This window comes from Rutilus rutilus (genome assembly GCF_951802725.1).
Source record: "Rutilus rutilus genome assembly, chromosome: 4".
Classification (NCBI taxonomy): domain Eukaryota; kingdom Metazoa; phylum Chordata; class Actinopteri; order Cypriniformes; family Leuciscidae; genus Rutilus; species Rutilus rutilus.
This window is the reverse complement of record NC_140212.1, coordinates 36,426,841-36,441,272: the sequence shown is the minus strand read 5'-3', so window position 1 is coordinate 36,441,272 and position 14,432 is coordinate 36,426,841. Positions and strand designations below refer to the sequence as shown.

The following is a 14,432-nucleotide window of genomic DNA, read 5'->3' as shown; positions in this document are numbered from 1 at the left end:
ACACACACTCTAGTAATATACATATCTAGAATTTTCAAGAATCTTCTTATATACATTATATAATATCTTATGGTCTTATGCCACTGATATTTTTTCTGTTAGATTTTAACATGAAATGCTTGAAAGTACTGATTTAGATGTAAAGACAATTAATGTATTGAACACTTTTGTACACTAAAATATCACTTGATAAACTAGTTAGCACTAACTCATAGCCACAACTTTACAATAATCATGCATTCAAAAAAATTTGGACAGAGTAAATTAGAATATTCAAGGGCCAGCTCATTTTGTAGACTGTACACACACACTCGCTCTCTCTCTAAAAAGTATAAGAGGTATACATATCTAGAATTTCAAGAATCTTCTCACATGATCTAATATCTTATAGTCTTATACCACTGATATGTTTTCTGTTAGGTTTTAACATAAAATGCTTAGGCAACAAAAAGTTGAAAGTAGGCTTTAGAAGTTTACATGAAATTTTACACTTTACACTAAAATACCACCTGTGTTAGCACTAATTCACAGCTGCCCACTATTTCACAATAATCATGCATTCGGAAATAAACAAATTTGACATTCAAGGGCTTTTATTTTGATCCATCTTCCATTTATTTGAATAAACAAAATGCAAAAATGTTCATCATACAACAAGAACCAAACAGAACGGGTAGGAAAGCCATGGAACTACAAACCCCTTCAGAACTGCCGTTTAATTCCCATGAGGCATCTGCAAACAAAAGACAAAGAAAAAAGCCATTAGTTTTGTTGAGATCTATTAAAGCAGAGTTCAGAGACAGACTATTGATTGACTATAAATGGACCTATTTTAAGTTGAGTTGTATTGTCTGTATTTGGGCTAATAATATAATATTATGACACTGCTGTTTTTTTATTTGTAAACTAGTCTTTAAAGTCCCTGTAAAGTCAAAATTAAGTATAAGTTTGTCATACCACAAAAATATGTGTTATTAGCCACCCAGCCCAATTTGAATGATTAAAAAAGCCGCCAAGTAAATAAAATAAGCTATCAAAATCTCGAAAGAATGAGCCGTATTCTCAGCTCTCAAACGCTGGGGGCGTGTCCGCTGGCTGCGCTGAAACCACGCCCACTCGTGGGAAAAATGACTCGCGCAGTCTCGCGGGCACGCGCTGCCAATGATGGCACCAGTTGTCGGCGCGAAGGGAGGATGAAGGCCGAGGCGGGAGATAGTCGGTTCGGCCCCATTCACCACCAGTAACAATGGATTATCATTGAATTCCTGTTGTCTCCGACGAAAGTTTATAAACTGGGGTGCGTTTCCCAAAACCATCGTTGCTAACTACGTTGACTAACTCCTGATCTCTACAGAGGCGGGTGTTGGTGGTGATCATCAGCTCTCCATCAAGGTAACGTTAGCTCTTCACAAGATTAATCCACCTCTTCTTGATATGATAATTTTTTGGAAATTTAAATAAGGACACCGATCTGTTTTGGAAGTGATCGCATTCAGGTTATATGCATTTATGTGACGAAGGCATAGCCAGAGCCGTGGGCATAGTAGCTAGTAAACTGTAGGCTGATAGTAACTCGCGACTGAGCTGCGATAGGCTCAGGGACTCTAGTGCGTCATCAAGTAGGGGCGTGTCCAAGAGCTCGGTGGCTTCAGTGCATAATCGAGCCCCCGTTTTAGCCCCGCCCAAAAAATCCAGATCACAGCAATGGTGAAAAACTGTTTAACGGTCTAACTCCACAATTCAGTACTTCACAGCTCTCAGTCTTTGTAATATGTTTTAGTAATGCATTTCTAGCATTTATGATGTGTTTATAAATTTTTTATAGAATTGCCTTTTCAGGGACTTTAACGAAAACAGTAGATGTAATTACCATTAAATGAGAAATCGGACTCCTGAGGGGCTCAACATGTCTCTGATTGGCCATTGGTACCATGTGCTCAACATACAGTATATAATGGCTGTGATTGGCTACAATGATCAATGTTTCAAAAACATGTTGTTTTCACCGACCGCTTATCACCGATAGATGGATCCGCTGATAGACGCCAGATTTGAAACGCTGTGTAAGTCCTGGATGAAGACATGTTTTTGAAACGTTGATCATTGTAGCCAATCACAGACATTATATATTTTGAGCCGTGGACACAATGGCCAATCAGAGACATGTTGAGCCCCTCAGCAGTCAGATTTCTCATGCAAATGCAACCAGGAAAACGTTCCTAAGGGATTATAGATTAACGTTCTGCACGCATCTGAATTAGACTGAGAAATCTTTCCATTAGTTCTTGGGGAACCACCCTGTTGGCTTGTAAAATGTGAACCCTCCCCCCCCATGCTGCTTCTATCTTAAATTTACCTCAGTTAATGCCTCTTTGGCTCTTGCACGGTCTTTCCGGCCGCCGCCACGGTCAGAGGCAAGATTGAACCAACGGATGGCATAAGAATCAATATCAGTGTCTGCTGCAGCGGTAGAGGACTGGTTACTCCTTACAGCTCCTGTTGAGAACAAAACAAAAAAGTGCAATAAACATCTCCAACTTCCCCAGACTAATAAGCTCCAAATTGATAGTTCTTCAGTAATGTAGATCATTTAAGGGATAAACAGGTATTTCAATGATTTAAATATTAATTTAAAGGGAAACATACACCTGCAAAATAAACTCAATACCTGTGGCACCTGACAATACATTGAGGTTTTACTGTTTTGCTGGTATAGGCCTACAGTATGTTTTTATGACTCTCAAAGTGATGATAGCATTGACTTCCATTATAAGAATCACAGATGACTATGGTTTCAGCTAAACATCTTTACTGGTCAGCTGAAGAAGAACAAAAAAGACACCTACATCTTGAATGGACTGAGAGTGAGTTTAAAAAAATTGGGTGAACTATCCCCTTAAATTGATCAGAATCAGATATCACAAAAGTAGTTTGATGGGACTGAATTACTAAAGTAAGAAATTAAAGTAATAAATAAATTTAAGAAATAGTTATATCTTAGCCATAAATATTATTTGTGGAGATGGTTTACTACAGCCATATCACCCTGTAGCCCGAGACTGGTTGCCCACTGAAGCTAAGCAGAGCTGAGTCTGGTTAGTACCTGGATGGGAGACCTCCTGAGACAACCAGGTTGCTGCTGGAAGTGGTGTTAGTGAGGCCAGCAGGGGGGCTCACCCTGTGATCTGTATGGGTCCTAACGCCCCAGTATAGTGACTGGGACACTATACTGTCAAAGAGCACCGTCCTTCAGATGAGACGTTAAATCGAGGTCTTGACTCTCTGTGGTCATTAAAAATCCCAAATCTGCCCCTTGGTCTTTGTCCAACATGACCTCCTAATCATCCTCATATACTGATTGGCTTCATCACTGTCTCCTCTCCACCAGTAAGCTGGTGTGTGGTGGGCGTTCTGGCGCAATATGGCTGCCGTCACATCCAAGTGGATGCTGCACATTGATGGTGTTTGAGGAGATTCCCCATTCTATGTAGAGCGCTTTGAGTGCCTAGAAAAGTGCTATATAAATGTAATGAATTATTATTATTATTATTATTATTACTTAAAGGTATTATATCATACTTACTGATCAACAAACTTCTTGTGTGCATTTCTTTAAAAGACTTCTTCCCATTGACTCCTTTCCAGTTTATTTGTTTAGCTACGGAGTCTGAGAACAGCCTGTGCAGTATGTTCCATGTGATGTTTTTGACGTTTTGTCCTCCCACAGCACCCAGAGCAGATATCTGAAAAGACAAAAATACATGATATAAAACTGTGTAATTCTATTTTCTGTTTTGATTAATGATCTGAAAATATAGATGAGAGCAGTGAATACTATTATAGGCACAGAGTAAATTTGCACAGCAATCGTGAAGTAGCTTTATGTAATTAGGGTCCACTGGAGGCAAGCACTTAGAACCCAAATGCAGTTTATTGAAACAAAATTAAACACCAAATCGTGACACTTTAGATCACAGGTGTCAAACTCAGTTCCTGGAGGGCCACAGCCCTACAGAGTTTTGTTCCAACCCTGCTTCAACACACACACACACCTGCAGTTAAAATAAGCCTGAAGGACTTGATTAGCTGATCAGGTGTGTTTAATTAGGGTTGAAGCTAAACTCTGCAGGGCTGTGGCCCTCCAGGAACTGAGTTTGACACCCCTGCTTTAGATAATAAAAATAAACACACCATGTTTTGTTTAGCCCGTGCGTTTTTTGAATCTTTCAGCCACTCCTCCAACTGCTCAACTTCAGGCATAGTGGCCAGTGGAACACTAATACCGTGAGGCATTTCAGCCACAGGAGTTTCTGTCCCCAGTCGTGCAGCAAGATTATTGACAGCAAAGGCAAGCTGCGTTTGCTGTTCCTTAACATTTTCTAACAATGTTAGAATGTGCAGCTGAGCAGCTACAAAAAAGAGTTAAGGAAGCATTTAAAGACCAAAAAGTTTTCTTAATCTATATAATTGGAAAAATCATACTCACAGAATGTTTTAAATTTAAAGGATTTTACCAGAGCAAGGAATAGGTCCAGTGCCCGTCTTCCCCAGTCTAAACGTGGGCCTGAAGGAATGCTCGTTTGACGTTTGAGGCGTGGCAGAGATGTGGCCCATAGAGCGTGATGGCAGTTGAGAGGTAGGCATAGCAACTGGAGGCACTGAGACCAGGGAGAGGCAAGATTAACTCATTGTTTTTGCCCATAAGTTATCATTTTGATGAGCAAAGCTTGCAAGCAAAAAAAGTTTACCTGTATAATATCCATCTTCAGGATGCATCAGATCTGGGTCATATCCAACAGAGCAGTGGCGCAGAGGACTGGAAGGCATTGCAGCTGTATTAAAGGGTGGTGGTGCTGCTGCTGTGAAACATGGAAATGACAGTAATTAGTTTTTTTAAGCATTCAGTATCATACTAATAAATCCTTCAAGTATGAACACCTAAAACCTGTTGAAATCAATGACGCTGTTACACTGCACAACGAAGCTCTTACTGTACTTACCTCATGTTTGCGTTGGTGAAATCATTAGTGAGAGTGCAGAAACTGCGTTGCAATGATAAGATCTTCATTCACGTGATCAACAGGCTTACACTGAAGTCTCACAGCAGCCAATCACAGCAGTGGGCGTTTACACTGAAGTCTCACAGCAGCCAATCACAGCAGTGGGTGTTTACACTGAAGTCTCACAGCAGCCAATCACAGCAGTGGGCGTTTACACTGAAGTCTCACAGCAGTCAATCACAGCAGTGGGCGTTTACACTGAAGTCTCACAGCAGCCAATCACAGCAGTGGGCGTTTACACTGAAGTCTCACAGCAGCCAATCACAGCAGTGGGCGTTTACACTGAAGTCTCACAGCAGCCAATCACAGCAGTGGGCGTTTACACTGAAGTCTCACAGCAGTCAATCACAGCAGTGGGCGTTTACACTGAAGTCTCACAGCAGCCAATCACAGCAGTGGGCGTTTACACTGAAGTCTCACAGCAGCCAATCACAGCAGTGGGCGTTTACACTGAAGTCTCACAGCAGCCAATCACAGCAGTGGGCGTTTACACTGAAGTCTCACAGCAGTCAATCACAGCAGTGGGCGTTTACACTGAAGTCTCACAGCAGTCAATCACAGCAGTGGGCGTTTACACTGAAGTCTCACAGCAGCCAATCACAGCAGTGGGCGTTTACACTGAAGTCTCACAGCAGCCAATCACAGCAGTGGGCGTTTACACTGAAGTCTCACAGCAGCCAATCACAGCAGTGGGCGTTTACACTGAAGTCTCACAGCAGTCAATCACAGCAGTGGGCGTTTACACTGAAGTCTCACAGCAGCCAATCACAGCAGTGGGCGTTTACACTGAAGTCTCACAGCAGCCAATCACAGCAGTGGGCGTTTACACTGAAGTCTCACAGCAGTCAATCACAGCAGTGGGCGTTTACACTGAAGTCTCACAGCAGTCAATCACAGCAGTGGGCGTTTACACTGAAGTCTCACAGCAGCCAATCACAGCAGTGGGCGTTTACACTGAAGTCTCACAGCAGCCAATCACAGCAGTGGGCGTTTACACTGAAGTCTCACAGCAGCCAATTACAGCAGTGGGCGTTTACACTGAAGTCTCACAGCAGTCAATCACAGCAGTGGGCGTTTACACTGAAGTCTCACAGCAGTCAATCACAGCAGTGGGCGTTTACACTGAAGTCTCACAGCAGTCAATCACAGCAGTGGGCGTTTACACTGAAGTCTCACAGCAGCCAATCACAGCAGTGGGCGTTTACACTGAAGTCTCACAGCAGTCAATCACAGCAGTGGGCGTTTACACTGAAGTCTCACAGCAGTCAATCACAGCAGTGGGCGTTTACACTGAAGTCTCACAGCAGCCAATCACAGCAGTGGGCGTTTACACTGAAGTCTCACAGCAGCCAATCACAGCAGTGGGCGTTTACACTGAAGTCTCACAGCAGCCAATCACAGCAGTGGGCGTTTACACTGAAGTCTCACAGCAGTCAATCACAGCAGTGGGCGTTTACACTGAAGTCTCACAGCAGCCAATCACAGCAGTGGGCGTTTACACTGAAGTCTCACAGCAGCCAATCACAGCAGTGGGCGTTTACACTGAAGTCTCACAGCAGTCAATCACAGCAGTGGGCGTTTACACTGAAGTCTCACAGCAGTCAATCACAGCAGTGGGCGTTTACACTGAAGTCTCACAGCAGCCAATCACAGCAGTGGGCGTTTACACTGAAGTCTCACAGCAGCCAATCACAGCAGTGGGCGTTTACACTGAAGTCTCACAGCAGCCAATTACAGCAGTGGGCGTTTACACTGAAGTCTCACAGCAGCCAATCACAGCAGTGGGCGTTTACACTGAAGTCTCACAGCAGACACGCCCCTTCAAACAGAGTGTTTAAATCAGAGGCTAAAATCAGGCTAGGAATAATGCCTTTTATTTCTAAATTATAACAAATTTTGATCTAAAAAACCTACTAACATTATAAGGGCACCCCAGGAACATTCTAAAATAATAAAATAATCCATGCAAGGGCACCTTTAATGTGACAACTAAACAGCTAGATATTAACAGAAACATTGGTTACAAAATGATTCAATGGAAATACAGGAATATACCAGTGGAAGAAGAAGATTCACTTGATGGTATGTCAGGAGTAGGTGGAGGAATAAGTGGCAGTAGACAAGTTGAAAGATTGTGGTATCTCCTCTTTGCAGCCTCTGGCTCACTGTCGGAATCGGTATCACCAAAGATTTGCCTAACAAACAAATTACAACAGACCATATTGATTATTTTGGGCATGGTTACAAACATCAACAAATTTATTGAAAACTTTAATAACTGTGTATACTCAACTAGGCACACTAAATATTAAATTAGCCTACTAAGTCTGTACTACGAATCTTTGTTTCACCTGAGCTCTGTAGTACTGTAAGAAACAATATTCACTCTACAAAGAATACATTGCTTTCTTTGATAATTAAAGCTAATTACACCATAGCAAAAAATATGTTTGCACAACCTAATATGTGAGCTCTATAGTACTGTTGTCAAAACAAGTTCCGACTTTGGTACCAAGTCGGTACTGAAAATAAAAAAATGTGACGATAACAGTCTTTCCCTAGCATTTTGAGGGTTGTTGATCAGATTCTTTAAAATTTCAATATCGACTTGGTATCAAAAGTCTGTACTTATAACAACACTACTCTATTATTAACAAATATATTTCTAAATTATGCATGTGTCAGTCTCGGAATATGAAACCTTGGCTTAATTTTTCTTTTCCTAATGACTTCTTCCTCTTCTTCATCTGTTTGTAACTCTGAGGTATTACAGGTTAGTGAGGCCCTCAGTTTGTCTCTTGCTTTAAGGTAATCACCTGATCAGGATTAACAAAAAAGAAAAGAAAAAAAAAATCTGTTAAGTTGGTTTACAAAGTTGGTGTATTTCATAACATAATTTTGTTTCTAAAGCAGATCCTTACCAGATCTGGAAAGGACTCGGACATCAAACTTTTTCCAGTCTGCTCCTGGCTCTTCACATTTTTGGATGGCTCTATTTACACGTTCGTCACTTCTATAATTTGGCCACCAAGTGACACCATCCTTGAACCATGACTCAGATATGATGTTGACTGTCTTTGTTTCCATAAATTCGATGAGAAGAAACATCTAAAAAAAGAAATTACATATTTGAAAAGATTGTCCATAAGACAACACTTCTTTTGACAATTTCCTTCAATAAATATATTAGCATTTTTTTATGAATCCATATTACTAGATTAACAGTTAGCGTCGAACTCACGCCGTAGCTACGTCGTAGGCTGTGTGTAGCGCGCATACCCTGACATGCACCTCTCCAAAAATGTAACAACGTGTCAACTCTACGCGGACGCAAGCGCTGTGATTGGTCTGCTAGATCTAATATGCATCACAAGGTAAAACTCTTCTCATCCACAGTAGTATGCACCAAAAAAATCTAATATAGAAAAAAAAAAGCACGAATATCACACTCACCAAATCTCAAAACTGTTGCCTTTAGGATTCATCCAAAAACCCTACATTGTCAAAATCCAAAAGTTTCCAGAAAACCTTTGTGGAGTACAGCAGCTCTTCGTCAGCTTTTCGTCAATTCTGAGTGTTAAGTCAGTCTTTAGTCAGCATAAATTTTGTTTTGTCTCCTACTACTCTGCTCTTTAACCCTCACCTTTTACAGCCCCACCTACCCACATAGCAACATTGTGACTGCCCAGATCCGGCCCACAAGGAATGATGATCTAGTCCACATGTGGTGTTGAATGACGACCCTTGGCTGGTCCACTCCTGTTTGCCAGATCTGGATGACAAGCAGGCCATAGCAATGCCACATGTCAGCCAAGAGAAAATAAATAAACCAGACCTGGACTTTATCTGAGCCACAAAATCTGTTCTCATCTCAGCCTTAATATGCCTGTTAACATCATCATTCCATATGTGCCAGATGTGGGCCGGATCTGGGCCGTCACAATGTTGCTATGTCCTAGAACTAATCCATCTGTGCACTATAACTTTGGCTGTGCAAGAAGGGCATGACAACAAATTTATCTTTGTAAGGAAGGAGCACACACTTGTGAGAGATCTGGGATATTTTGGCTACCCTAAACGGTCCTGTAGGCTGAGAAACAATGAATACTCTGAGAAAATCCGAGCTCATTGGATAGTTGTAGAAATTTTCCATCTGTGTTAAAACTTTAAACACTATATATATGCCATCGACAGACTGAACAATGTTATAGATAACACAAATGTCTTTGTCTACAGCAAAAACATTATCGCCGGTGGAAACTTTCATTGACCACTGTTCAGTCTGCAGCTGCCTGTACTGTGCTGTAGCTTGAAGGCCGTCAGGAACAGGTCCAACATAATGTTGCATTCTTAAAGCTTTACAGGGCAGCTCGACAGTCTTGATGTCTTCAACCTCTGATAACCTTCTTATTACCTGTGCAAGAGGAAATTCTGGCTTTCTCACAAACCTTTTCAGTTTATGGAGGTAATTTTCATATGGAAAAGCTGAGATAGAGTCTAAAGAACCATGCAGTTGGGCATCAGCTGACAGATGGACCAAGCCATGCACATTATACACTAAGGCATCTTTTCCATAAAGCTCCCCAAAATGATTTACAAATGTTGTAAGTAGCGTGTTTGCATAATTGTTAAACAAAGAACACAGCTGAGGACTGACAAGGATGCAAATACCAGTATACAATAACATAAAGTTATTATATACATCACAATCTAAATATGGTGCCAGAGCAACAGAGCCAGTATACAACAGAAATTGTCTTAGTTCAGTAGCTTTCCAACGGTCTAGCTCTCTCAGAGACCTCGGCTTCCTTGCAAACTCAACTGGTATGTATGCACGCATCTGAATTAGACTTTGAGAAATCTGATCAACAAGACTGGAGGACAAGCGAAACTTCAAAGGACCCCTGAGCCAAATATTTAACAATCTCCGTGTGACACCTAAACACACAAGATGCATGTAATCTAAAGGGAATCTAGTCACCATGCCCACATCTAGACCAGAAAATCCATGTGGTCCATGATGATGATGCTCCTCGTCAACTCTGTCTGAAAATGATAAATCAGTCCGTAACACAAAGTCATTTCTGGGGTATGTCATTCTGTTGTTAACATAAACACCTGGCTGGCGACACTTATCACAACCATGGTATCCATTGTGAGCTTTTGTGTTTTTTACAAAAGATCTAGCAGGGGTATCACATATAACAGAATCCAGTTCAATGAAAACCTTTTTTCCTCTAAAAAAGAAGCCTTCATGCAGCTGCTTTAACTCATCGGTAAAGTCTCTCAAAAATTCATCAGGGGCATTTGGTTTTTTTGTACCACTAAAAAGCCCAATGACAACTGGTTCTTTCAGTTTGAAACCCAAGAAAAGTCCTAAAATGGGCCATAACTGTAAATTAGAGCTCTTAAATAAGGGCAAGCCATCAATATTTATCTGCAATCTAAAAGTAAAGCCATCTGCAATCTTTCCAATTAGTTGGCTTATGGTGTTATGCATAGCTGTCAGGATTCCTCTATAGTAATACAAACCACCACATTTCTGCTGGATTTTGTATTCAGTTTTTGTTTTAAGGATGGTTCGAGCATCCTTGGGCAGTTCTGGGTGGTACAATCTCAACAAACTAAGAAGGGCTGTGAGGGCTACTAAAGAAACACCAAACTGTACAGACCAATTGGCTAAACTTTCAACAAGGCTGACTGGCTCATCTGCAAACTCATATTCTGATTCAGAGTCAGGCTCTGAAACATGTTGTCTCTCTGTCACTTCTCCAATGTCATCTGTGCAAACAGAATCTAAATGGTCATCTGTGTGAGGGAGTCTAGAGTCATTACTGCTTTGTGTATCATTTGTGATGGAATTTGTGTGAGTTTGAGTTGGTTCTGATTCTAATAGACAGTCTTCTGCAATGTCATGAAGTCGTTTCTCAAGGGAAATACGAGCCCTCCGTCTGACTCCAGAGCTTGTTAAAGGTGGTTCCCTTCTTTTCATTGTTTCTAAAAAGAGTAATTGTGGCAAACAGAAAAGTAATTAAACTGTTATTGTCTTTAAAACATGTAGTATACATTCTGGATGGGGAGATGTAGATATCTATGTAGATATGTGTATGTGTATGTGTATATGTATATATATATATATATATATATATATATATATATATATATATATATAAGATTGAGCCACTGTAGTCACTTGGACTATATTAATGATCTCTTCAATAACTTTCCTGGGCCAGCAAGTTTGGGCCACCTAGCAGCCTATGGAAGTGACCCAGCACTCAGATTTCATCAAAAATATTTTAATTTGTGTTCCGAAGATGAACGAAGGTCTTACGCGGTTAGAACAACATGAGGGTGAGTAATTACTGACAGAACTTTCATTTTTGGGTGAACTAACCCTTTAAAGCTGCAGTCCTCTAGTGGTTAATAAAAAGAACTGCATGCATTTTGCGGAAGAACATTGTAGCCGGAGCTACTTCTCTCTATGATGGACTAGACACGCAGGTCCTGAGACACGAACCAGTCTAAAATAGTCCCAATATAAACACTTATTACAGGTGTAACATAGATATTCAGGGAAAGAGAAAAACACGATTTGGAAAATGGATTCATGATGTATTCGCTCATTATGCACATTTTGTACATTTTGAACACAAAAACACAAAAAAATGTTACGAAAAAAAAATGACGGACTGCACAGTCACTGCAGTTGTAATTAAATGCAGTCTTGGAGAGCAGACTATACTTACCGGTATTTCAAAAACGTTTTTAAACTTTTGGCAGGTAACGTTAATATAAAATCTCTTTTAAAATGAGGGTCTGCGGAAGACCTTAGCTAATAGCTTAAGGGTTGACATAACGTAACGTTAACGCAAGCTATCAATGACATAACCACGCAGCACATTTAAAAAAAATAGACATTTATAATGGTTCATAATAATAAATAGAAGCAGTTAAATTCGTCAATTATATATTCGTTAATTACAGTCTTCTGGACCATCTTCGTGTTAGCATGCTCTCCCTTTGATAACATTAGAGTCAGCTAACGTTAATACTATTCAAAACCGATCAAAGGAGCAAAAAAAAACATTTTAAGTTAACGAATACACAACATAATCAAGAAATTAATTCATTAATAGCAGTTTGAGCACACTATGGAACTTACCTTGGTGAAGTTTTGGAGGTAGGATACCGAGTTACCGATCTGGCTGCCTCCTTCGCTCTGCTGCAGAAAGAAAAATCGCGCGCTCGTATCACGGATGTGGCCCGAATCTGTTTCGCGACTGTTGTTCCCGCGCACTAAAACTAGGGCCCGGGCTGGATCCGTATTACAGCAGTGAAACGGACGTGACTGTAACGCGGATTTGCCGGTTTAGAGACGGATCCGGCTCGGAGTCGTCTGCTGTCTGGGATGCACGCGTTTGTGTCACGCAGGCAGTGTGCAAACTCTAACCTGTTAACATGGGAGCCGAAATAAAAACGGACACGCCACGCAGCTGAGACGCTTACGCCCGTTTCACACATACTCCGTTTGCAGTGCGTATGCGGTGCGTATTTTTTTCCGTACCCATGTTATCAGGTTAGAGCTTTCACACTGCATGCGGTTGCAGTCCGTCGATCCGTTCCAGTTGCGGTGCGTATACAGCAGTGCAGAGATCGTTTCCGCACCGAGTCTATTTTTGCTGTGCTGCAAACGCTGAATTAAAGTGACAGCGCATGTTGCGTGGTGAAAATGAACACAGATTGACCTGAAAATGTAGTAATTTCACCATAAATGCGATTAATTAAATAAAATTTTGTAAATCTCACCATAAATGTATTTAATTAAATACTACGTTTTTTGGTAAAGCAAGGAAAGCTACAATTTACCTCAACAAGGCGACATAATGAACAACACTTGTCACATGCGTGGTGGTGGAAAAACAAGTTTTGACATGCAAGATTTATTGTATTAAGATTTAAATTATGCAAAAGAAAGGGTATGAGTCTGCTGTTTTTGTCAATTTTAAGTTTAAATTTAAAATGTAGGCTATTCGATTTTAATATTTGTACATGGTTAAATATTTGACCACTTGCTTGAGCAACTTAAGTAGAAGTAATGCATTGAATAATAGGCTGACGTTGTTTAAATAGTGTTTAAACGTGCACACGTCTATTAAAGAGTGAAATGTGCAAAGATAATCGCAATGCTGAGACGTTAAGACCGCGGGTAAATCAAGGGAAAATACAATTTGCTTCAACAAGGCATAATGAACAACACTCGTCTCATTCGTGGAGGTGGAAAAACAAGTTCTTTGTGACATGCAAGGTTTATTATAAAGATTTAAATTATGCACAGAGAGGGTATGAGTCTGCTGTTTTTGTCAATTTTAATTTTTAATTTAAAATGTATGTAGGTTATTCGATTTTAATATCTGTACATGGTAAAATATTTTACCACTTGCTTGAGCAACTTAATATATAATTATATAGAAGTAATGCATTTAATAATATGTTGTTTAAATTGTGTTTAAACGTGAATACGTCTATTAAAGAGTGTATATGTGTACAAAGAGAATTGCAATGCTGACAAAAAACTTTTTTTTAAATAAAAGTTGCTGATAACTTCCGGATTTGAAATACAAATAGCGAGTATGTATTTGTGTTATAGCCTACAGCAGCGGATCAGTTACGCACTGCAAACGCAGCATATGTGAAAGCACTATTGCATGTGCTGCTCCTGCACTGCATACGCACTGCAACACGCACCACACCCGCACTGCACACGGAGTATGTGTGAAACGGGCGTTACGCCACGCATCCAGTGTGTCACCGGCCTTACTGGTTGGTAGGTGATCAAATACTTATGTCATGCAATTAAATGCAAATTAATTATTTAAAAATCATACAATGTGATTTTCTGGATTTTTGTTTTAGATTCCGTCTCTCATAGTTGAAGTGTACCTATGATAAAAATTACAGACCTCTACATGCTTTGTAAGTAGGAAAACCTGCAAAATCGGCAGTGTATCAAATACTTGTTCTCCCCACTGTATCACTGTACAAAATCTCAAGGCAGTAGTGACACCAAGAGCAGTGGATAAATCAGACAAAATAAATGGTGCCTTGTATTTAAGCGGTGGATCCTGGAATCCACTGCTGCTTCAATGTATATCTAATGAGTGATTATGAACTAAGGTATTAATCAATATTTTTCCTTCTAAATATGATTTTACTTTGTTATAGAAATTGCCAGTGTGATTATCAAAAATGATCTTTCATGTATTCTTTAAACGTCTGTATGAAATATCTGAAAGGTGACTGAGGCTCTGGATTAATGAATAATCGATGGAGATATGCTTCAGTCTGTGTGTGGAAAATGTGTGTTTATCT

General features: G+C 40.3%; 1 protein-coding gene and 1 long non-coding RNA gene across 4 annotated transcripts; both read right to left on the bottom strand.

Moving 5' to 3' along the window:
* Nucleotides 1–594: 594 nt before the first annotated feature.
* On the bottom strand, nt 595–4,853 carry LOC311289881 (uncharacterized protein). 3 transcript variants are annotated; one of them, XM_084408137.1, is made up of 6 exons: nt 4,749–4,853; nt 4,515–4,658; nt 4,192–4,409; nt 3,584–3,743; nt 2,357–2,496; nt 595–733 (listed from the first exon to the last, which is right to left on the bottom strand). In XM_084408137.1, exons 1-6 carry the CDS (start codon nt 4,825–4,827, stop codon nt 716–718), a joined length of 759 nt encoding a protein of 252 aa, XP_084264263.1. In that variant the 5' UTR covers nt 4,828–4,853; the 3' UTR covers nt 595–715. The 3 variants fall into 3 exon arrangements, with proteins under 3 accessions (XP_084264263.1, XP_084264265.1, XP_084264264.1); XM_084408139.1 differs by lacking the exons at nt 595–733; nt 2,357–2,496 and adding an exon at nt 3,282–3,516; XM_084408138.1 differs by lacking the exons at nt 595–733; nt 2,357–2,496 and adding an exon at nt 3,282–3,505.
* Nucleotides 4,854–6,702: 1,849 nt separating this feature from the next.
* Nucleotides 6,703–12,468, bottom strand: LOC311290057. The gene is made up of 5 exons (XR_014627296.1): nt 12,226–12,468; nt 7,982–8,168; nt 7,762–7,876; nt 7,116–7,255; nt 6,703–6,879 (listed from the first exon to the last, which is right to left on the bottom strand). It is a non-coding gene; the product is annotated as an uncharacterized lncRNA (long non-coding RNA).
* Between the last annotated feature and the right edge of the window lie 1,964 nt (nt 12,469–14,432).

What these genes read in the sequence shown, in the direction of transcription:
- LOC311289881 (XM_084408137.1), bottom strand. Translation starts at nt 4,827, where the DNA reads ATGCCTTCCAGTCCTCTGCGCCACTGCTCTGTTGGATATGACCCAGAT. An exon ending in CACGGGCTAAACAAAACATG is followed by an intron (nt 3,744 to 4,191) that starts GTGTGTTTATTT and finishes TTGTCTTTTCAG; the next exon opens with ATATCTGCTCTGGGTGCTGT. An exon ending in CACAAGAAGTTTGTTGATCA is followed by an intron (nt 2,497 to 3,583) that starts GTAAGTATGATA and finishes TGTTCTCAACAG; the next exon opens with GAGCTGTAAGGAGTAACCAG.